The 25,571-nt window shown below is 38.6% G+C and overlaps 1 protein-coding gene across 1 annotated transcript in view; it reads left to right on the plus strand.

Moving 5' to 3' along the window:
- The window catches only part of csmd1b (CUB and Sushi multiple domains 1b), a 208,127-nt gene that overhangs the window by 33,251 nt on the left and 149,305 nt on the right, over positions 1 to 25,571 (plus strand). Inside the window, exons 6-10 of the mRNA XM_085452803.1 lie at positions 2,654 to 2,775; positions 19,060 to 19,163; positions 19,303 to 19,415; positions 23,416 to 23,598; positions 23,831 to 24,016. Coding sequence (XP_085308929.1) covers positions 2,654 to 2,775; positions 19,060 to 19,163; positions 19,303 to 19,415; positions 23,416 to 23,598; positions 23,831 to 24,016 — 708 coding nt within the window. The remainder of the gene's footprint in view (positions 1 to 2,653; positions 2,776 to 19,059; positions 19,164 to 19,302; positions 19,416 to 23,415; positions 23,599 to 23,830; positions 24,017 to 25,571) is intronic.

Consider the following 25,571-nt stretch of genomic DNA (forward strand, 5'->3'; position numbering starts at 1 on the left):
ATGAGATATACTCAGATTTTTTTAGGATTGCCTTTGAGACGACCAAACCTTGGTCCGATATATGAATATTGCTACTTTTTAATTATGGCTTTTTAAATTTTGTTTCCAAAATAAGTGTAAACATTTAACCTTTCACATCTAACTACAAAATTCACATTTTTAAATATTGTTTAGATATTATAGAAAACCATCAGCAGCTTACCTATAGTACCTACTCAGCTCACCAGGGGGCAGTGGCTGACACTTTGAGAATCACTACTGTTGTCTCTATTTTTTCTTTTTTGTTGTTGTCACAGAATCTCTTTTAGAATTATCCTCAAGGCATTCTTAGTAGCTCATTTCAGTTGAATTGTGGAGTCACATTGACTGTGAATGTTGGTTTTACTCAATATGCATTATATTTATTATTCATTTAGTGAAGCTGTAAATGGGACAGTTTCGTAAAAGACTTTTGCAGTAATGTCAAAATATGGAACAACCTTCTTTCTTACTTTTGATTAAATATAGAGTACTTTATAAAGAAAATCTCAACTGAAGAACAGCATTTCCACAACAATACAAGACTGCATGAACTGGCACCAGATAGAAGCTGTGAATCCAGACTTTATTTTAAACACAAATATTTGTTATTACAGGGGTATATCAATACAAATGAACAGGTGAAAGCAGGAAGGATAAAGTGAGATAAGAAGTAGAAATCGAGATCAGTAGTCTGTTACAAGCAAGTAGAGGTTAAAATGTCTGTACTATAATTCCTGTGCATTGTATTATTTTGTGTGATCACTCTCTTGGGATTCAAACCCAACTCTCTTGGGATTCAAACCCATGAGCCTCTCTCATTCTCTACTGAGACTTAACTGTTAATTAGAACCTGGTCTCTGAGATGAATCGCCATGAATGTGTTTCTGTGTGAGCGTGTAGCTGTGTGTATCACTGTGTGGTTCAGCTCTCTTTTCTAATTAACAGGCAGATCAGTCATCTGAGGTCCTCCTCTCTCTCCCTTTCTCTCCTTGTATTTTCCGCGTCTCTCTCGTGCCGCTTGCCCTTTCCTGCTTTCCGTTCTTTTCATATTCTTTCTTACATTTTTTCACCCTCTACTCTTTTTCTATCTTTTTCTGACATCTGTCTGTGATGTCTCTCAACTTATCTGTATTTAAAACCTCCTTAAACCGCATATGCTCCTGTGACACAGGCTTTCTTTCCCTCTAATAGGAGTGAACAGTTTCAATCATTATGATTTAAGTTATTTTTGCCGTTTTAGTATAACTACAAGGAGTTGCAAGGTACGTTGGTCACCTGCTCCGTAGCAAACTGTCCTAATAGTTTCTATATTCTACATCGCTAGTATACTATAAAGGAACACCCAAATTTAGACGAAGATGATTCCTTGACCTCTCTTCTTGCAGATACAGGGTGTGTGTGTGTGTGTGTGTGCGTGTGCATGTGTGTGTGTGTGTGTCTTTCTCATCCAAAAATGAATTTCTTTGAGACATGAAAGGATGTCTCAAGGTTCAACGTTTCATGTTGACTTTCTTTAAACTATTGACCACAGGTTGGCCTTTGGCCATGTTTAAGCAGCTGATGTATGCACTGTGAATGAAAAGATCTTATGATGTCTTTCAGACATACTCAAAAATATACCTGTTCCAATCTGTATCCTAGTTTCTTTACATTTACAAGAAGTGAGATCTTTAAGACATAAAGACTCCTCTTTCAGGGCTTTGTAGTGAGAAGAAGGACACTAAATTCAATTCTAGATTTAATGGGGAGCCAAGGAAAAAAAACCTAATACAGAAGTATAATCTCTATTTCTGCTCCCATTAAGACTTTTGCAGTCATGTTTTGGATCAAATTAAAGCTTTTCTAGGACCTATTAGGACAACTGGAAGATAAGGAATTGCAGAAGTCCCAAACAGAAGACGTAAATGCATTACATACTTGTTCAACATCCCTTTTGTGTTTAATCTGCACATAAAAATCTTTGAGATTTGTTTAATATTTCAAATTAATCCACACTGTAGCACTGGAGGCCAAGGTGATACTAAAAGTTGGTACAATGGGAATTTGGACAAGTAAAAAGGAAATATGTTAAGTAATTGGAGAATTAGTAAAATAATGATATTATTCCTGTGGGCATTTGCTGTTTGTGAAAAGTGCTATATAAATGGAAGAAATTTGGATTGATTTGATTATAAATGACTATTATTAATTAAAATTCTATTCACACAAATCCACACACATAGGTCTACAGTCAGTGTAAACCAGGGTGGGCAACTCCAGGCCTCGAGGGCCAGTCTCCCTGCAGGTTTTAGATGTGTCCTTGAACCAACACAGCTGATTTAAATGGCTAAATTAGCTCCTGAAGTACTCCAGAGGCCTGGTAACAAACTAACAATGTGTGTTGACCCAAGGTGAGATCTAAAACCTGCAGGACACCAGCCCTCGAGGCCTGGAATTGCCCACCCCTGGTGTAAACATAGTAAATATTATATGCTTACATTCTGTTTTTCAACATTTTGATCTCTGACACTACCTCACCCTGTTTTCATTTTGTCCTATTTCTAAAGTAAAAGGTGAATCTGCAAGCACAGTTTTGACCAGACTATAAATCTTTTTTGTTGCTCCTTCTCTCTTTTGCTCTCTTCCTCTGTAGCTCGTACCTGTGGCAGTAACCTAAGAGGACCCAGAGGGGTCATAACGTCTCCCAACTACCCAGTTCAATATGAGAACAATGCCCACTGTGTGTGGGTCATCACTGCAATGGACGCTGAGAAGGTGAGCTTTTTCAATGTTTAATTTTACTAAGAGGTTTTTATTTTAAAAAAAAACAACATCAAAAAACTAAAACCCTGTAATCTGACAGGTGGAAAATACACATTTTATACCTGCAATATGCTTTCATCACATTGTGTTGTGATCTTAAAAGAAGAGTACTGAGTTCCATTCAACTGAAATACAATCCATGAGTGAGGTTTGAGGGACAGGATATTGTTGGGGAAAAAAAAAAGTATGCTTATGACCCAATGTGGTGAATGTGGAAATTCAAAAGAGCAGCCGAGAGAGAAAGAAAAGACTACTGTAGTGAGCATGACTTGCAGGAAGCCACAGAAGAAACTATGACACAGTATACAAACATATTCTCTTACGTCGAGTGTTGACGAAGTTAAAGGACTGTTGTTGCGGGCTTCATTTTTGTCATTTGTTTGTGGTTTGAATTTTTTTTCAGCTGCGGTCATCACCCTAATCCCACCCCACCCGCCCCCTTCCACTTTTGTCAAGGCAACTTTGGTTCTCGAGCCATCGTTGCAGAGACATGAATAATTTATTTACCTGTGGAACAACATCTCGAGTCTATCTACGTTTTTCTTTTCTTGATTTTCTTCTCTTCGTTTATTCTCCTATATCATGTTTTCAGATCTTGTTCCCCTTTGTCTCCTCTGCACTCTCTGCCCTCCACTCTTTCCCTTCCCTCCCCCCTTACTCTCCACTTGCCTCTCATTTTGTCCCAACAAACGCTGAGTTCTTTGTTCTCCACTCTTTTCTCCTCATCTCTCCCCTCACCTACTCTACTCTGCACTGCTATCTTCCCATCCACTTTCTCCGTCTGTCATCTGCTTTTCTCCTTTCGCTTTGATTTGTTTAAAATGTTAAGTCTGAAGATGGTGAAAGTACAGAGACGCAAGGAGAGTGAGAAGGCACAGAGCTCATTGAAAACTAAAGAGAAGAGAAAGGAAGGGGAGAAAATGGGGCTGAATATTCAGCTTGCTACTTCATATCTAAAAAGTGAGCACCGGGAACAGAGAACAGGAAAAGAAAAAGGACTGAATGTCCAAGCAGGTACTTGACATGTGACATTGAAGTTTTTTCTAAAGGTGGATGGAAATGGAGCCTACTCACCTGTGAGCCTTCAAGGGAGCTGGATGGAGAAATAGTGAGATATGATTGAAGAGAGAGAAGAAAATAAAGAAAGTGGAAAGAGAAAAAGGAGTGAGAAACTGACTTTTTGTTCTCTGCTGTTGGCCATTGTGACCTTGATAGAGAGAAAAGGCAAATCTATCCATGTCTAACAGCTTGTTTCTCGCCGCAACTTAATTCTCATATGTTCCTGTACGTTAGTGCTGACTTGTCTCTTTCACATAGCTATGCGCATCTTACGAATTCACTCATGAAATCTTATTAACACCAACATCACAATCACGAGTGGTCTTTAAAGGCTTCTCGTCAGCTTTAGAGCTGCCGTCAGCCATTCGCACTTTAAGTACTTTACAAGAAATCACACTAATCTTAACTGACGTGGCTGCATAGTTTTATCACAACAAATGTACAAATGAGATTTTGCTCATTGTCAGGTGACAGATGGAAAGTCCTCCTCATGTGTTATGCATGTTACTTTAAGTTAAAAATAGAATACAGTAAAGTATTTTATGAAGAGACACATAGCCTGGGCTTATTACGGATGGGACGCTTTTTATCTATTCTGTGCATTGCATTGGGACGCGCGCGTGTGTGTGTGTGTGTGTGTGTGTGTGTGTGTGTGTGTGTGTGTGTGTGTGTGTGTGTGTGTGTGTGTGTGTGTGTGTGTGTGTGTGTGTGTGTGTGTATTCACATGCATGTGTGTTTAAAAGGCTTGATGTTTGAGTGCACTTCAAGAATGGGCTATAATGACAGATTATCAGCTACTACAGCTGCTGGCATTTTCAGAATGTCACTATCTACATACATAAACGGGGAGACAAGGACACGAGACAAAATACAAGACAGTTACACTCTACAAGACACTGAGATAGGATGCAATCCCAAAAAAGTTGGGGTGCTGTGCAAAATGTAAATAAAAACAGAATGCAATGATTTGCAAATGTCATAAACCGATATTTTGTTCACAAAAGAACACAGAAAACATATCAAAAGAGAAAATGTACCATTTTTAAGAAAAAACAAATCATAAGAGGTCATTTTGATTTGATGGCAGCAACACATTTCAAAACATTTAGGACTAGTTAATGTTTACCAATGTGTAGGACCCGTTACGCACTTTTGGGAGAGGAATGTTGTCCCATTGTTGTCTTATGCCGGATTCTAACTGCTCAACAGTCGTGGATCTACTTCTGCACGCTTTCTGGTTCGTGATGCACCCAGTCTTTTTAGTTAGTAAAAGGTGTGAGCTGAAGGAGGGCCAGTTCAAAACCTGGACTCCAAAATGTTGTGGTTGAAAAAGTATGGTATTGTCTTTGCGAAAATATGCAAGGATTTCCCTGAAAACGGGTTAGGGTCCTGTGTAACAGAAATAACTTCTGGTCCCATCACAGCAGGATCAAGCTTGGTCTTTGTTTTTTAATCAGGGGTTATCTTTTGTCAGGACAGCTTGCTAAAAGGCCCTTAACTTCTTTTTTTTTAGCATGCTAACTTTTTATGTCTATGTACTATGTCTGTGTATTCCCACTTTAGCAAAGATCTTTAAGCTTCACTTAATTTGTGCTTATAGGGAATGAGACAGATGATTAAACCCACTGGTTAGCATCCTGAGTGTAGGTTGCCTGGGAAAAAAAGGTGTTTGTATGTTGTTTTTCTTTGTGGTGAGAATAATATATGTAAAGAAAGCAAATGAGCATGAACCAAGAGGAATAACAGTGAACTTTCTGTAGACCTTTCTTCTTTTCATCTCCTCTGCTCTTCTTCATCTTTATTCTTTCCCTCACTCTGTCTCTGACTTACTATTATTCTAGATTTCTTTTGTCAATAACACGTTATAACAAAAACGTTTTTATTGAAGTGTGCGTTGCTTTTGTGATTTCTTTAAGTAGGTTTATATGCTGAAGTTCAAACAGCCAATAAGTACTGCTTGTGTACGTCATTCTGTTAAGTTTTGAATAAAAGAAGTACAATCAATACAGATTGTTATGATCTGACATCTTGTTGGCAGAAAAAGCTATTTGTGTTTTTGTGTTTGCCTGTGTTTTTATTTGTGTGAGAGTGTGCACACGCATCTGGTTGTGTGTGTTTGACTTTATGAATGTTGAATGTGTGTTTTCTGTCTGACAATTTAATTGCTAGCTGCCAGAGACTGTGAAGAACATGTTGTAGGGTAAACTGTCGGCTTTCCATTGAAGAAATACCCGGGTGGGCAGCAGAAACAAGACTGAACTGTGTGTGTGTGTGTGTGTGTGTGTGTGTGTGTGTGTGTGTGTGTGTGTGTGTGTGTGTGTGTGTGTGTGTGTGTGTGCGCGCGCACACATCTTATCGGGTGTGTCAGTCATTTGATTCATCAGTATCAAGCAGATAATAATTTTTGTCCAAATCTGCGCTATGTCTGCTCGCACACTTACACCCTGAAATGCATCATTACACATGCCCATTAAGGCTCCAATCACTGCTGTCTTTTTATTAGTGTGTGTGTGTGTGTGTGTGTGTGTGTGTGTGTGTGTGTGTGTGTGTGTGTGTGTGTTTATATATTGTGTACGGACTTTGAGATACTCATGCAGTCGTCTTCATCATCACTTTAGCATCGACAGGACACATTTTCTAACATCCTGTCAGATTCTGTTAACTTTTACTTGACACAGAAATTGAGGCCAATGAAGACCAATAAAAGCCTCAGCCAGAATGTGCTAAAGTCCACTCTTACTCTGCATCAGTTTGTTGTTTTGCAGGACTGCTTTTATGCTGTTTCATAACAAATACATAATACCCAGAATTCAGTGCATTATCATAATGAAGTTAGCCATAGTCAGCCAAGAAGCTGTGGCCTTGTGGTTGCTATCTTCTGATGGAGTATCAGGAAGAAATGTAGACAGTGGAACCAGGGAAGCATCAATGTTTGAGGCACTTGTAGTAGTCTTGTAATCAGTGATCATTTGGATGTCCTGCTACATGTGCTTCATGTTTCCTGGAGGAGATGAAGCGATCGTTTACTTTTTTATTTGTGGTCCCACTTTGCCAGCTTAATAAGGGTTGTGTCTTTTTGCTCTGGGTGCAACATGATCTTCCGCTCTGAAAGGAGCCCTCCTTATTGTTTCCATTCATTAAACTTCTGCTACAAACCACTACTTCTGGTTGGCATGTGTAGCAACTGACTATATTTAGTCTAAAATACTATATTTTTATATGTAGCTGTGGTGGTAGGACTATGTTGCTGCAACAGTGAAATAAGAGTGAATTCTCAATCATTAATAAAACAATATGCAGGCCATAGCTCAGAGTGGATGATCACATAGACTGGACAAAATGTATCAGTAAAGTACAGCGTAAATAACCATCAGTGTCCATGGTAATGGAAAGACATTCACCAATAGCTGTCTAATTAGCACATTATCTCAATTCAATGTTTTTTGCTATTCTGGCTTTTGACTGTAATTTGGCAGTCTGACTGTCCATAATTCACAGTATTAGCTCTGTCTTTGGCTCTCATTCCTGAACCTAATGCCTCTCTAGTGAAGGAGGCTGTCAGTGATGATGCATTGGTATCACAAAGTCAACCTTTTTAGTTTTTCTGCACTGGAGTCATCCGTTAGTGATAATGCATTAATTAAAATTTATGTTGGATTTGCCATGCTAAAGTTTCTTTGTTGAAAATGCAAAAAATCCTAAACAGTAAAAGGACATTTCTGAACCCACAGCATGCTGCTGTTGGGTATTTTTCTATTCCATCTCAAAACTCTTTGTAGAATAAATGGAGCTGGAAGGCACAAGAAGTCACAGGTGGACTTTGAAAGTAGGGTCTTGATTTACCCGAAATGAAAAAGAAAAATGACAAAAAGAAGCAATGGAGAACCAGAACTATAGTGAAACCACCATATAAAAAGAACTAAACTAAGACTATGATTATAAAAGAAAACGAATAATACTAATAGCTTAGCACAGAAAGTCAAAGGAGCTTGCAAAGAAAAGCGTCTGGACTTCTTTAAGTTGCCTGAAGACGTTTCACCTCTCATCCGAGAAGCTTCTTCAGTTCTAAGGTCAAATGGTGGAGAGTCCCAGATTTAAACCTAGTGGGAGTTTCCCCCCAAAGAGGGATAAAAGGACCCCCTGATGATCCTCTAATCGCCTGAGCCAAGGTGTGAAACTGGGTGTGGGTCCCAATCAGCCAGGGTTTCGGGTGAGCTCATTGTGAAACCTGGCCCCACCTTATCATGCAAATTCCTGAGGTCAGATGGCCCAGGATGTGAGTGGGCGTTAAAGCATCTGGGGAGGGATCTCAAAACTGGATTATAGATGGCAGACAGTTGGTGTCGTAAACCACCGCCTCTGTTCAAAGATGGTCGCTCACAGTGGACATAGATGGCTTCTTTCACTCCTCTTTCAAACCATCTGTCCTCCCTGTCCAAAATGTGAACACTGGCATCCTCGAAAGAGTGTCCTTTATCCTTAAGATGCAGATGGACTGCTGAGTCTTGTCCTGTGGAGGTGGCTCTTCTGTGTTGTGCCATACGCTTGTGAAGTGGCTGTTTGGTCTCTCCAATGTAGAGGTCTGGGCATTCCTCACTGCACTGTACAGCATACACCACATTGTTAAGTTTGTATTTTGGCGTTTTGTCTTTCGGGTGAACCAGTTTCTGTCTGAGCGTGTTGCTGGGTCTGAAATACACTGGGATGTCATGCTTGGAGAAAACTCTCCTGAGTTTCTCTGATACACCGGCTACATAGGGGATGACAATGTTGTTGCGTCTGTCCTTCTTATCCTCCCTCGCTGGTGTCTGATCTTCTTTTCTGTGCGTCTTTGCTGACTTTATAAACTCCCAATTAGGATAACCGCATGTTTTGAGTGCTTCCTTTACATGTGTGTGTTCCTTCTTTTTCCCTTCAGGCTTAGAGGGAACATGTTCTGCCCGGTGGTGTAGGGTCCTAATTACTCCAAGTTTGTGTTCCAGAGGGTGATGGGAGTCGAACAGGAGGTACTGGTCCGTGTGTGTGGGCTTCCGATAAACTTCGATGTTGAGTTTGCCATTCTCTAAAATGTGCACGGCGCAGTCCAGGAAAGGCAAACAGTTATCCTTTGTGTCTTCCCTGGTGAACCTGATGTTTTTATCCACAGCGTTGATGTGCGCAGTGAAGGATTCCACTTCTTGTGTCTTGATTTTGACCCAGGTGTCGTCTACATATCTGTACCAGTGGCTGGGTACTCTTCCTTTGAAAGAGCCCAGAGCCTTCCTTTCCACTTCCTCCAGGTAAAGGTTGGCTATAATAGGTGACACTGGGGAGCCCATGGCACAGCCATGTTTTTGTCTGTAGAAGCCTTCGTTGTATTTGAAGTATGTTGTGGTAAGGCAGAGGTCTAACAGTGTGCAGATCTGATCAGGTGTGAAGTTGGTCCTGTCCTCCAAGGAGCTGTCTTCTTGTAGTCGTTTTCTGACAGTCTCCACGGCCTCAGTGGTAGGTATGCAAGTGAAGAGAGAGACTACATCAAAGGACACCATGGTTTCATCTGTGTCCAGGGTAAGTTTCTGGACCTTGTCGGTGAAGTCGGTGGAGTTCTTGATGTGGTGTGGGGTGTTCCCCACGAGAGGTGCAAGGATGGTAGCAAGGTGTTTTGCAATGTTATAAGTGGCTGAGTTTATGCTACTGACTATGGGTTTGAGTGGGACATCTTCCTTGTGGATTTTAGGAAGCTTCTTGGATGAGAGGTGTAACGTCTTCAAGCAACTTAAAGAAGTCCAGACGCTTTTCTTTGGAAGCTCCTTTGACTACAATGACCTGGATGACTGAGAACCTTCACAGACACTTAGTACAGAAAACTAAATTGACCAAATCAAGAACAATAACGAACATCAATCCATCTATACATTCATTTTCACAAATGCTCATCCAGTTCATGATCACAGGGGGCTGGAGCCAGTCTCTAATATGGCTAACATTTATACCAATCACCATTAATGTTAATCCGCTAACCCCCCTGTTTGCTGCCAAATCCAAACCTAAGACTTTCCAGTCAACCGTGGCATATAGATGAGCAATGTTATATATTTAACAAGAGTGTAAATTGGCTAATCAGAGCAATTAGAGGGATTAAAACTAATCTTCAGTCACTATCTACAAAAGAAGCCAAAAAAAAAAAACCCCCAGCTCTGTTCGTATTAGCTGAAATAAATAACACAATAATATTAAATCTGGATTAGCACAGACGCACAGGTACACACATTTCTTTGTGAAAAACAATGTGCCTCAGCAATGACACCTTAATTGCACTAGTAACCAGTCATGGGAGTTACCAACTTCTCCTTTAGTCGTGTTGCTGCAGATGCGACACTTTAGAATTCAATTTCCCCGACACTTTCACACAGCTGTTGCTCAAATCCAGTATGCAGTTTATTTTCTTAAACTGTCCAGCCGACAGGTCAATAGCACTCAAAGGTGCTGTAACACCTCGACAGGGGAAATATTTTGCTAGACAGCAGCTGTTTGCTTTCTTACCACTTAAAGCAGAGGTCACCTCAGGGCAGGTCGGCTACTCATAAACATGTGCCACATCTGGGCACGTTCAGGGTGCGCCACAGAGGCTAGCATGCTCTCCGGTCTATTTTTAAATTGATGGACACTTTGTTTGTCTCACCCGAAAACCCACAGAGCATATATCAATTCTGTGAGATAAAAACTAAAGCTAAGAAGCATTTTTACATGAATCCAGGAGCAAATAGTTCACTTTAAATAAAAATTGTGTAATAAAACCACTGTATCACATAGGAGGTGCTTTGCTAAAATCTGTATGATGATCTTGCTGCTCATGACTTTGGGGGACAAATCCCACCGAATTAAGTCATTCTTTTGTTTTTGATGTCGCGAATTTTGCTTCCACTGAGCCTTAATCAGTTTCACTGGCGGTGAGAAATCATGAGCATTAGTGTCTGTTGTTAATGTTCTACACCATACATAACATCTAGATTTTAATTTATAAACCCCTTTTGTTTCCTTCCACTTTTCCCCAAAGCACAAATATGTTAATTCTCAGTGCGTAAACAGGTGCTTAGGTGTGAAGAGGGAGTGTGACTCAGAACAAGATTACTCTGGGTTCAGTTTGCACCCCCAGCGTCCAATCTATTGTTATGTCCCTGTGTGTTGGGAAGTTTCCCCTTGGTGATCCAGTTTCCTCACATTAACCAAAGACATGCAGGTCAGGTAGACTGTTAATGAGTGATTGCATATCTATGTTAGACCTCTAATTGCCTGGCCATCTGTCAAGGGTTGAACTCTGCCCTCTTGTTTGAAGCACACAGGGAAAGTTTGTGGCTCTGAAGACCCCGAAAAATAATAAACAACTGAAGACAGAACATGAATGAAAGCTCAAAGCCTTAAAACAAAGAGCAGCAAATTCCCACCTTGATCTATTTTAATGAGAGACTGGCAAACCACCCACATAACAATTAGTGTAACAGGAATATCTTCTGAACTGTTTTTATTATTTAACAAATAACAGTGTGTTGACCCTCAGGTGAGTAATAGGTTTTAGCCTCGCCTGCTGGTTTGCGTGAAGTTCTAGTCTCTTTGTACATTTGGAGGTAAAGGCTCTTCCTGGCTGATCAGAACATATTGTTAGGGTGAGAAACTATAAGGAGCCATTTGGTATGCAATCCACTTCTGTATTTGTCCCTCATTGCCTATAGCGGCACAGTGTGTATCCATCGTAAAATTCATTGCAGCTGCAAGATGCAGTACACTGTAAAGATGATTTATAATGCTCTTGAGATGGAATGAGAAGCACAAGTACTTCTAAAATTCTGATTAGACTGTCAAAGAAAGGCTCCTAAAACTTAAATTTGGAATTAAAAAAAAAAAAAAATAGGGATCATTATCGATATAGGTAATCTGTTTTCTATAAGTGACTACTTTCAAAATCAGTTTCCTATAGCTTACATCCCCAAATGGGGTTCAGGTTATTCTATACTTCTTTATTTGGCTGAAAGGCTAAAAGTAATATACTGGAAAAAGGTACCAGACTCCAATTTGGCAGCTCACCAGTGAGTCAACATAGCTGCACAGTCTCGGCTAGGGAATTCTCGTACACTCTGCTTTTAGGGCAGCTGTTCCCTCTCTGACAAGAGGTCACCTCAGTACATAGTTTTCTTGACAGATTTTTTTTTCTGAACTCGAGGTAGTAAAAACGCATTAAATTTTGGCACGTCTTTATAACCATGCTCACATATGCCTCTCTCTGCTGCTTTAGAATAAAGTTAGTCAGCCTTGTTCCCACGACTGTCAAGGCCCTGTATATCACAAGATTGTGAAAATTATTATCAGTCCTGGATACTGAAACCTGGACATGGCATATTCTAGCATCTACCTTTGAAAAAGCCTGTCTTGTGAATTAATTGCGTTCCTTCAGCAAAAAAAAAACAAAAAAAAAAACATGCTGTAGTTACTATAGGTAACACATATCATCACCTTGAGCTTCTGACTCAAGTGAATGAATCTGGTAAATATGCTATTATGGGAGGAGACACAGATCCCCTGGGGGCTGCGTCAGGAAGGGCATCTGGGGTAAAAAAAAATCTGCCAAATCAAATGTATGGAGCTGCATGCTGTGGTGACTTCTTGCAACAAGGGAGCTGTCAAAAGAAGCTCATGTTAGAAAATCATTTGGTAACAAGGGATCTTGAATGCTCCTGTTATCATGGGTCATTTGAAAGGCTGATCAAATAATGAGTAAATATTAAAAACAACCAAAAAAATATTGATTCTTCTTTTAGAAAGAATTCAGATGTCAGGAAAGAAAAACATTGTTTTGGTTTCTGGGCATAACTGCAATAAGGAGCTAGCTTTTACCGCCATCAGGACTGAAACAAAACCTATACCCACATGTGTTACCCTCTATAGGGGTCACCTTAGCTTATTTGGCAGCTGAAATGACAGACTGAATGTAATTCATTAGATGTGTGCAGTGCTGACATTTTAACAGGGCTCCAAATCTTTTATTTTTTTTAAGGGAAAACATAGAACAGAACAACAACAAAGTGAGCGTGGCAGGCCGACTGCTTTCTTTCTGGAGAACCCTAAGTGGGAATAACGATACAGAGAAGCATCAAACCTGCTCTAATACCCTTAAGGAGGAGGATAAGCCTCTCCCAGAACATTTGTAGCCGAGGTTGCAGTGAAGTAATGAACAAAATATAGTGATTTGCGGTTGTGTGCTTTGTGTATTTTTCTTTTACAAGTCAGTGATTTGACTTTGGTCAGAACACGTGTATTTAGGTAGAAAGACACATAAATTATACATTTACTAAATTATTTATTCTTATGAGATAATTTCTCCCCTCTGCTGGTGCACTGTGACTCAGCACAACTGCAGCCTCAACTCAACAAGGGCATTCAGGAAGTAATCCATCCAATTAAGTCTGTGCATTCTCTAGTACTACCCGAACATAACGTCCCAACAGTGAGGGCATGTGAAAAGACACAGGGGATTCTCCGTTTTAAAATCCCACATTCTTCCATTGCTCCAGGACATTCAGGGGAGGCATGTACCCTGTTATTGCTCTGCTACAGATGAACTGAAATGCTACGGTCTGAGCTGGTAATGTTTTAGAGGTTTTGTTGACTAAAAATGCTCTAAAAGTACCTCTTAGATTACCTACTTTAGCATTCAGAAAAGCATCAGATTTGGGAATGAGAGAGCGAAAAGATTGTTATCAGCCTCTCTCAGACTGTGGTCACACACTTTGAAGTTCACAGCACTATAACTTTACTGGGTGATTGACTGAAGGTATTTTACTGTAGGGTTGAATTGCTCAGTGCTCTTAACAATGTTTAAATGGCCTATTGAGCTGCTCTTAGCTGCTCTGCTGCTTGCTAATGACCTCAACATGATAATGCTTCACTTACCCCTTTGAAAGGCATCCACCCTTAAAGAATAACTTTTTGGAACAGAGCAAATTTCAGCAAAGAATATCTCTCTATCTGAGGAGAATTTTGGTTCTCTACAAAGGAGAATAGTGGGTGATATTAGGCGATGGAACATGATCCCCTTTCTTTCTTTACACTCACGAGTTGAATCTATTAAAATGAACATCTTGCCAAGAATATTATATTTATTCCAAACATTACCAATATCCATTGATCCAAGTCGTTTCAATGAATGGGATAAAATAATATCGCGGTTTATATGGGGGGGGAAGCGGCCGAGGGTTTGTTTTAAAACTTTACAATTACATAAGAAGGTGGGAGGATGGGGGTTGCCATCACTAAAAAATTATTATCGGGCTGCTCAGTTGAAAACGGTGGTTAATTGGTGTGATACAAGCTACCAAGCACACTGGAAGACTATAGAGGAGAATATGTTTTCCTCCCCAATACAAGCTGTCCTGATGGACTCGAATATTCGAAAATATATTGACAAGATTCATAACCCCTGGGTGTCGTGCACACTTAATATATGGAGAAAAGTCGTGAAAGAATTCAAACTTGAACAGGATTTGGCTTTATTCAAATGGTATGCATATGATTCTGACTTTGCCCCGAATAAATTGGACTCACGTTTTAAAAGCTGGCCTGCTAAAGGGTTATCTACATATGATAGTTTGATAAAGGATGGGAACCTTATTAGTTTTGACACGCTGAAACAGAGACACAATCTAGAAAAACAGGATTTTTTTCGATACTTGCAAATAAGACACTATATAAAGACAACAATCGGTCAGATGTCAAATACTAACGTGGAATTGGTAACTTTATTTAGACAGGCGTACAGTGGGGATGTTGACACAAGACTCATTTTTTTTTGGTACAATTTTTTTATGAATAAGCTTCCACACTCAACTGATTATGTGAAGATGTTATGGGAAAAGGAGGGAGGGATGTGTATTTCTAGGGAAGAATGGACTCAGATGTGGGAATGGCAATGGAGTACTTCCTCCAAAAGCTGGAGGGAGTTCGGATGGAAAACTCTGATAAGGTTCTTTATCACTCCATGTCAAAAGGCTCACTATGATGGGAATCCTCCCGTGTGCTGGCGAAACTGTGGATACCAAGGAGCCCATCACACCCATATTATGTGGGACTGTCCTGTGCTACGGACTTACTGGAAAGACATTCATGGTATATTACAAGGCATTTTTAACTGTACATTCCCTCAGGATATGAAGACAATTTTTTTTGGCTGTATACCGCAGAACTGGTCCAAAAATGACATATGTCTGTTAAGAGCTTTATTGGTTGCAAGTAAGAAATGTATAACAAAGAAATGGTCCTCGCAAGACATACCGACTTTGTCATTATGGTGGGAAATTACGTTAGAGATATATAGGATGGAGGAAGTAACAGCTCATGTTAATGACAGGATGGCCTGGTTCCATCTGTGGTGGGATAAGTGGGTCCAATACGTTAATACCTATAAACCGAATTTTCTCTTTAAAGCTTGAAACCACCAATTTAGTTAATTGTTTACTCCCGACAGAGCTTTCTCCTTTTATTTTATATATATATAATTTTTTTTCCTTTTTTTTTTTTCTTTCTCTTTCTTTCTATCTGTCTTTCTTTCTTCTCGTTTTGTTTCGTTTTTCTCTTGTAAACTGCGTTAATTAATGCCTGTAATCATCTTTATGAGGTAATATTGTAGAAATAAAGAATATATATATAAAAAAAAAAAAGAATATCTCTCTTGAAATATTAGGGGAAAAAAAACAGAAATAATGTAGTGCAACCAAAAGCGAATATAGAAAAGTGCTGAAAACCCATTTCATGTGTACAACACATGCTTGTTTGCTTTAGGTGAACATTTTGAAAGGCCCAGAGAGCACTTACCGTTGTTTCCTTCTGCAGTGTTTCTTTTCTTTCTGTCTTTGTTGCTTTCTTTGCTTTAGCGAATAAAGAAGCTAATCTAATGTAGTTTGGGGTTGCAGGCTGCTCTTAATGTCTTTCTAAATGGGCCCATTTGGATCTATTGAACAGTGCTGAGCTTCTTGCTAATGACCTTGTGATAATGCTTCAGTTCCTTTAAGTCTGTAGTCTCCCTTGACTGTCTAGACACACACACACATACGCAAACATAAATAAAGTACAGAAACGTATAAGGCAACAGAAATGCTCACATAGCATTGAGTGAAACAGCTGTACCTTAACACTATTCTGCCTCAGTTGTTAAGGCAGATATACCTGAGAAAACCACCTTCTAGACACACACACACACACACACACACACACACACACACACACACACACACACACACACGCACGGACGGACATCTAAGACACACAGTCTTAGATGTGCAGGAAAACATACCAAGCCTGTTTTGGATTCTGTTCTGCTTCATTCCCTTTTTGTTATCACCTCTAGCTGCTGCTGCTGTACAGTCTTAAGAACAGCTTTACCCTTGTTAGAAACAAACACGTATACAGCTCACAATAAAAGCTTTGACTGTTCAAGATTTTATTATTTGTGTATAGATATGAATACCAAATTAATTTACCATTACTTCTATTCATCTACTGTGAGCAGAACATCTTTTTCACGGTACTGGAGAAACATAAAAATGCTACTTCAGTAACGGAGACTCTGTTTCAGTCCTGTTTCACGTTTTTATGTCTCTCATATTTATATTTTGATTGCCTGCAACAAAACAAACCAGGGGATAAATTAAGTATTCTGATTCTGATTTGAGTGTAGCTCTCAACAAGTCGGGTTTAACAAAACAACAAAGATGCTAATTGAAAAGCTGCAGTTGTTTGTAGCAGTTTTTGTTCTGCAGCTTTTCATTTGTTTGCTTTTCTTACATGTGGCAGAGCAGTGTTAATCATCGCACAGTGGACAATGGTTAAGTGGAATAGTTTGTCTTTTTGAAAATAAATCACCCTACGTAACAAATTTGTAATTTTCATGTATCAGAGGCAACGAAAAAAATGTGCCAGATCTTAACATTGTGTCCTTAAAAGTGGTTCATAGTTGTCTTTTTTTAATTATTTAAAAAAATAATGATCTTGTATCTTTAAAAGCTAAACAGAAATTCATGTGTTCCTTTGAACCTTCAAATAGAGTAGAAAAATCCATAAACAACTTAAGTATAATGGTTTATTAATGCACCCTGTCATTTGTTGTTAGCCAGGAGTTAATACCTCGCAACGTTGTTTTGCATCTTTTCCCCATTATTTGTAACCATTTGGAGAGACTAAACTTTGCCAGGGGCTGTATCATTCTGTGGATATTCAGAAAGGAAAATGCTTTCTGCAAGTATTGGTCTCATATTTAATAGTCTGCTTCTTAAATGTAAGTTGCTGCTGTCAAAAAGGAACATGTTTTTTTTTCTTTTAACTATTATCCTGTTTGCATATCTGTGTGCACTGCTTTTAAGTGGTGTATATGTATGCAAAGATGCATTGAGACATGTATGAATACAGAATTGTACAGTACACCCATTGATTCACTGCCATTCCTGTCAGATGGCAGCTAATCCCACAGATGATTCCCTATCCTTAAACATTATCTGAACATTTTTATTTTGAGAAAAAAAGAAGAAGAAAAACATAGCCAAAGGCTCAGCAGTGCATGGCTGATTCTGGCATGTAAAAATGGTTTTTACACTCTTATCACCTGCACAAAGGTTTTTCTTCACTGCAGTGTGATTTGCCTTGTGATGAATCCTCAACCACAATCACATGTTCAGCGTTCATCTTAGTCTTCTAATGCGCCAGAGGCTCACTGATTGAGCTCTTCTTTCTTAGAGGTTTCTTGAAGAGAGCAGAAATATGTCATCATCCACCCTGTCAGGGATATGATCTACACCTAATGAATAATGGACAAGCAGCAAATAATAGAATACCAGTATTAGAGCATACAGCAGATTGATGATCCAATGCTGCATGCAGGCCACTGCAGCCACAAAAATGCCTGCAAGTAAGGCATTTAGCAGTCGATTTCTGAGAGTTCAACAGCAGAAGCGTGTTTGTTGGATGTCGTGTGTGTGTTTGTGTGTGCAGTGCCTGCAGGTGACTTCATGCAATCTGTGATTGTAAGGAGGATGCTGTTAAATAAAAAGCAAGAGGTGCTTAAATTTCAGACCTTTGTTCTTCTCTTCTCTTAAAGACGGATTATTTCTGGAATAGCACAAAGTCGCCATCAAATTCGTTGTTAGGTCTTTAACACAGCAGCTTTGATTAAACTGTAGACAATTGTGACGTCCAAGGAAACCAAAAGTTTGTGACTTATACTGGTGATATTTGTACTTTAATTTAATTTATACAGCAGAAAACTTTCTTCCTACTTCTTGCCCTGAATAATCAGGGTAACATGATTTCCTATGAGAGATAAGATTTATTTTAAATTGCTGAACATATATATTTATTATTAATCTAAAGCCTGACTGGTAATACTGTACATATTTAACAACCAGTTTTGTAAGAAGAACCCCATTGTAAGGGCGAGTCCACGGGACCATTTCTCAAACTATGTCTTGTGTTTCAAGTTAACTTAAAACTTTAGGATCTTAGACTGGTTTTGACTGGTTAACAGAAGCCACACTGGGGTGCCAGTTAGCTCAGAGTCCACATAGCTCAGATGCTGGGTTTGAGTCCGACCCATGGCCCTTTGCTGCATGTCATCCCTGTCTCTCTCCACCATACCACTATCCAATAAAGGCAAAAATGACCAAAAAAGATCACTTAAAAAAAAAAGAAGCATGCTTCCTAGTTCTCCTCTAACATATTTTTTTGTCATGAACTCATGACACCAAATCAAATCACTTTTATTGTCACAGCACATGCGAGTGAAATTCTTGTGTGCAAACTTCACAAGCAAAACAGGTGTGCAAAATACAAATACAAATACAAACAAAGCAAAGTATAAGAATAGGAATGGGATAATTATAAGAATAAATATATTTACAAATATAAGAATGTATGCACATTACTGAATATGTATATGAATATGTTCAGGGAAAGTTGTTTGTGGAATTCACATTTCTCTACATGACTTTCAGATTCCCACAGTGGTACATGTAATTATAAGTTTCTATTGGCTGAAACTGTAAGGGCGAAAAACCAAGAGATCAAATAAATCCCTCAGCGACTCTCTGTCTTTCTGTTTCTATGTGGTGGAGTTTGTAACAGTTTCTAAATTTGTTTTCTTGTCTTGTTTTATTTTTCCAGGTAATAAAGCTGTCATTTGAAGAGTTTGATCTCGAGAGAGGATATGACACACTGACTGTGGGAGATGGGGGGAAGATAGGAGATACTCGGAGAGTGCTTTATGTGTAAGAACCACTTTACCTGGGTATAAAAGAACGAACGTATTAATAAAGTATTATTTTAAGTATGACATTAGATTCATGAAATACAAGCAATGACTAATACTGATTATTCAATACTTTATTTTTCTGTATGTAAACGTAGACTCACTGGCTCCAGCGTCCCTGACCTCATTGTCAGCTTGTCCAATCAGATGTGGCTACACCTGCAGTCAGACGATACAATCGGCTCAGCAGGCTTCAAGGCAGTATATGAAGGTATGCCTCACTGAAATACGCACACACTCGCACACACACTCGCACACACACGCACACACACACGTGCATGTAGAATGTAAGAAATGAGTAATGTGAGCTAATTACTTCATTTTGCGTTTGTATTTTTCATATTTACTTTAAGCTGGTAATTATGGAGATAATGATGCAACAGTAAAAACCAAAAACAACATAAAATGTCTTAGCAAGGTGTTGGACCAGTATGTGCGACTAAAACAGCTTCACTATACGTTAGCATCCTTCTGTTGAAGGAAGGGAACATCATTCCTTCAAATGATATTTCATTCTTTCAATAAGGAGAGATCATTTGGAAGAATATGAACATGATTTACTGAGAAAGAGAAATTAATGTATTTGGCACTTAGACTTCAATGACCCATCTTGGCAGAACAAAATCCCACAGTCATAAGATTTAGGACAGGTATGTATATCCTGCATCATAAAATAAAGGTGATTAGTCAGAATAACTTTGTATTGATTTGCAATGACTGTTCACTTTGAGGCAAGCAGTGGTCTCAAGCAGCATCAACAAATTGCCTCTCATAATATATCAATCCTAGATCCTCTCAGTGTAGATGTCAAGTCTTCAGGTCCTGTAAATTATTTTGTTTGTCAACAGCACATATTCATTGTTATTTTTGAACAAATAGTCATGACGCATCTTTTATTATATTGATATAATTGATTAAATACTGCATCCTACCATGTTAGTGACACTCATGAATTAAACTGTACTAAATTAACTTGAGCAAAATTAAATTAAGCCAGAGAATAAAACAGGCAAATAGAAAAGTAATTTCATAAATATAGGGATAGATGTCTAATGGCACCCCCCCCCCCCCCCCCCCCCCCCCCCCCAAAATGCTTGTCAGGGCCGGATAAAAAGACTAAAAATGACAATTCATCTGAGACAAAATCAAGTCCTGGACAGACCAGAGGAATTTGTGAGAGCCAGAAAGAGAAACAGGGACAAAGGTTATGCTCTTGTTTTGCTTTGCTGTGTTTGATTCAGTGAAGTTTTCCAGGGTCAATTACTTTTCAAAGGAATACGAACGGTCTACTGAACTATAGAAAATCTGTGCGTGTGTGCATGTGTAACTGTGATGAGAGACACTGAGCATTATGTTACTCTTTGGCTTAATATGAGACTGGCCTACCACTGACCACTGATTTTATATGTTTTGTATTTGTCCTAATGCCGGGGCTCATGACTCAAAACTCCTATTTGATCCACTTTATATAAATTACAAGGCTATGACATATGACAAAACTGAAAGGAAAGAAAAAAAACCCCAAAACTAAAAAAAAAAAAAACTTTGCAGACTTGATGCAGTAGTTTCTGCTTTTTCCCCCCCTCTGGCCAGCCGAACAAGTGCCTGTGGTGTATGTTGTGAGTGTGTCCTTGCTTTAATACTGTGATACTGTCAAAAAGGATAATGTCACCACGTAACAACCTTTGATCAGTGTTACCCCTTGAGCATGCTTACATTTTCAACCCTGAAGGGAAACTCAATGTGTGTCTTGTTTTTGGCATCACGTTGCACTTGTGAAATCTTGCCTGCTGTGTGTGCGTGTGTGTTCGCGATTACTAAAGAAAGACAGAGTTAGTGTCATAAACACGCAGCACATTATGATAATTGAGGCTTTCAGACAAATGTAACTGTCATCAGAAGTGCAACAATATAAATTGTGCAATCTTGAATGAATGTAATGAATGAAAAATCTGGACTGAATGCCTTTAAGATTGAACAATGTAAGAAGTATCAGCATATAATTTTTTATTTTTTAGGTAGTAGATCTGCATTTCAATTTGAAGTACTGAAATAAAACAAAAAAAAACTTTTATACTTCACTTTTTGATATTTGACTGTTAATGATACAACAAATAATACATCAAGCAAGTTTATTTGAAACAAATTGTTGGCATTAAAATACACTAAACACGATTCTGATCTTTATTTTATTCATTCAGATTTTTTATTTGCTTTTTAATTATGTACTTAGATTGCTTGTAAGAGGCACTGTGTGCAGTGTGTGGCTCTGAGCATAGGAAAAAAGAAGCGTAAAATATTTTTGTTCAGATGTAAATATATAATCTTCACTTCAGTAAAAGTCTAAAAAGTAACATTAGAAAGAAACAGCTCAGAAGAGAGAAGCATTTACAATGATAATGGCAGACTTACCGGGGGCTCAAGATTGCTGATATCCATCCTGACACTCATCAACTGCGTGACAGCTAGCTATGGGCCACCAACATGCCTCCTGCTTCTTTGAGTATTCTGTTCTTGTGGGTGCAGTTACATCCCAGAAGATAGCAAAAGTGTTGAACACATACACACATCTCACCTTGAGATGTGTTTGCCCAAAGCGAATCCAGCAGCACGGTGGAGCATGTGTTACAAGATGACAGACGTCTGGTAGAATGTCAAATTTTAAAGTAGGGGAGCGAGGGGAATGGGATGGATAAAAAACACACTCCCATTAAGAGAAGAAGGGATGAAAATGAGTCACAAATGAATAGAACAGGATTGCAGGCCAGGTCGACAGCACTGCTAATGTGACACCAATGCCAATAAAACACAGTGTATCAGACTTAGAGACCTGGAGCAATAAGAAGATGCATAATGGAAGAGAAGAACAGGAACTATTTAAAAGGAGTACTGCCAGAGACAGAGGAAAGGGTGTAAATAAGAGAACACAGGGCAGGCACAACATACTGTATGTGTCTTAAAATGTGCACAAGGGAAGTAGGGGAAGTCATATTTTATACCACGTCACAAACATTAGCATTGCTCTGTTCAATTTCCACCTCCTGCTGATTACTTAACAAGAGTGTGCATGAATCAGTGTGTGTGTTTTCATCTACCTGTGCGTCTCCACTTATTGTTTGGCTGTTCACAATTAGAGCTGAATTACACCACAATTACCTTGATGGTAATTAGCTTTGAGGTAGGAAACAAAATGAAGTTTTGCCCGTTGAATTTCAGGTTGCATTTCACTTCTTAACGCAACAGTGTAATATAACTGATGCTAGACATGTTCGCTTCGCTTTCTGCTCCATAAAGCAATAACATCACCCCCTTCTGACTGAAGCCTTTGCATTCAGACAGCTTGAAAAGAGCCCATTTGAATTTTCCTGACTCGTTCAAAAACAAACACAATAAACGAAACATTCCGGATATTCTTAAGCCAAATCATAATTCTCCTTTTTGTCTGTTTTTCTGGGGGGTATATTTTGTATACATATTTTGTCCTGATTTTTGGCATAGCTTTGTTGTTTACCCTTTTGCATGTGTCATTATCAGTTCAAATGCATTTGTCTGTTTCTTGCCCCCATTTTTCAAGGAAGTTGATTTTAAATAAGCCCTTGTGAAATGGCAAATAAATGTTTCTGTTTCTGTATTATTTTTATCCAAAGAATTTGATCCATTTGCTACAATTATATCTGGCAAGTCTAGAAGGACCTTAAGATTATTTGATTTAAGCTGATTCACTCTCCATACTTTTGGATGCAATTCAGTTTAATTCAACTTTATTTACGTTGTACCAAATCACAACAAGTTACCTCAGGGCACTTTATGTTGTAGGTTAAAGACCTTACAATAATACAGAGAAATCCTCAACGATCAGATGACAGTAGGCCTCCAACAGAACAAGGCTCAGGGAGGAGCAGCCATATGCTGCGAACAGCTGGGGGTGAAAAGAAAATATTGTACATGCTCAATTTTCCTAAAAAGGTAGCTTTTACAGCAACCTTGTAACGTGGAACATTTATTTAAATTATTTCAAGGCCATCTTGTAATCTGTTGCCGAGTTTGCATTGATTTAATACACATGCTATCTCAAAATCAGTGTATGCATGCCATTGCCATTTAACTCGTCCTCGCAAATACAGGCCAAACAACGCCTTATCTAAAAACTAACATGTACATGACGTTGATTATCGAAATAAAATGTGACTTTCTGCATTTGTGTATTACAGAGATCGAACGAGGCGGCTGCGGCGATCCTGGGGTGCCTGCATTCGGTCGCCGTAGCGGTGACCGCTTTCAACATGGTGACGTGTTGACCTTCTTTTGTCAGGCAGCCTTTGAACTTGTGGGAGAAAGAACCATCACATGCCAGCACAATAATCAGTGGTCTGGCAATAAACCCAGTTGTGTCTGTAAGTCTACCATTTCTGTGTCTGTGCTAGTTGTTCTTTCTGTTTGTTTTCATATTTAATTTTTTATTATCGTTGTTTTTTCTTGCTTGCTTTTGTACTTTGTCTGTCAGCGTCTGCCTTTGTTTGTTTGCCTCTGTTTTCACTCTCAGCCAGCTACCTGAAAAAGTAACATGCTGTTTTCTTTCTTTCTTTCTTTCTTTCTTTCTTTCTTTCTTTCTTTCTTTCTTTCTAGTCTCATGTTTTTTCAACTTCACGGCCCCATCAGGGACTGTATTGTCCCCAAACTACCCAGAGGAATATGGAAACAACCTGAATTGTGTGTGGTTGATCATTTCTGAACCGGGAAGCCGCATTCATCTCCTCTTCTCTGACTTTGACCTGGAGCCACAGTTCGACTGGTTGGTGGTCAAAGATGAAGGTAACTGCATGTTTCTATTTTGCTCTGTTCTTTTGTGGTGGGGTTTTAAGAGGTAAACCTCAGTATACAGTACTTAACAAATTTATTAGGCTGCCACCCAGAGTAAAGTTTATGCTACAGCTGCTCTAAATTAACAGTATTTGTAATCACCTAAATTGTTTTTTAATGTTTCTGTAATGCTTAATCCACCAGTATGTGCAAGCTCTTTAATTGAAATGACATTTTAATGCTAAAAATAATTATTGTTTTTAACCATAACCGTTATTTTTAATGTTTTTAGTGCAGTTCTACAATCTTTTTTTTTTTTTTTTCATGACAGGTGATCTAATACATTTGTTAATCATTGTGCATATGTATTTATCTTATGGCATAAATATTGGTCTGTGTGACCAATTGAAATAGGTGAAAAAGACATATGTGGTGGTGGGGTGGAGCGGGGAGGTTGGGAGTGTTTCTGAAATTCGCAGCTATTAAATCCTGTATCAGCTGGTAAAGAGAATTGCTGAGTGGATCTCATTGATGGGTTGATGAATGATGGGCACACTGGATGTGTAGTTGTAATGTAATATTTATCATTTCAACACTTGCATAGCTTTCCACTTCACATAAAACACAGAGCAATTAGATTGCTGTTCCCCATTGTAATAAAGGTTATTGATTTAAACTGAATCAAGTCAAGCCCATGTTTGACTGGGTGATCATTAAAGATGAACTTGTGTATAATTGACTAGCACTATTCTTTTTTTTTGTCTCTGTAGAACCTTTTTTAAATTACAGGGCAATTATCGCTGTTACAATGGGCTAACTGAAATCAGTTCAGTTATTGCTTTGAAGTCTTCCAGTTTGCTCTGACTGGTGATAAATCTCTGTCACAAGGAAACCACAGTGTATCTGTGCCTTCAGGAACAGAGAGCAAAAAAAAAAACCTCTCAATGATCTGCTGTACTTGAGTTTTTATTATATGAAAATCCATCTAAAGTCAGTCACTTCCCTTCAGTTTGGTACCAATAAATATCAAATTAATATTACTAATATACTTCAATTTATAACAAACTACTATGAAGATGTAGTTTGTTTGTAAACTGCCTGTAAAGATGGATCAGCCATTAAAATGCTAGAAATGTTCATATTGGTTCTCAAAAAAAGGGAGAAAAAGGAACGTGGACTATATATATATATAAAAAACATTAAAATAAATTCCCATAATGATACAGATAAAGCATTATTCTGATGCTGATGCACGATTCCTGTACTCTTTTTGGAATCCTTCATGAAATTGCTTAAAAAATATATATTTTCATCTTCTTTTTTGGATTTGCATAAATTTGTTTAAAAAGTAATCTTTCATCTAAATTCAACCATGTAAATCTCTAAACATTTATTATGACATATTTATTCAAGGTATAGGAACTTTAAATTCAAATTTCATAACAATTTATTTACAAAAGTCAGAATTAGGTCACAGTTCAGTGTTGTCTGTCCTGTAATGCAGAATAAAACATATCTTTTGGACATGTGCGCTGGTTTTCTGCAGTGGTGCCTGTTGCTCTCTCCT

Source organism: Copadichromis virginalis, linkage group LG1, assembly GCF_057382275.1.
Source record: "Copadichromis virginalis isolate Kocher_CV1m ecotype Utaka linkage group LG1, C_Virginalis_male_GT1.1, whole genome shotgun sequence".
NCBI lineage: Eukaryota > Metazoa > Chordata > Actinopteri > Cichliformes > Cichlidae > Copadichromis > Copadichromis virginalis.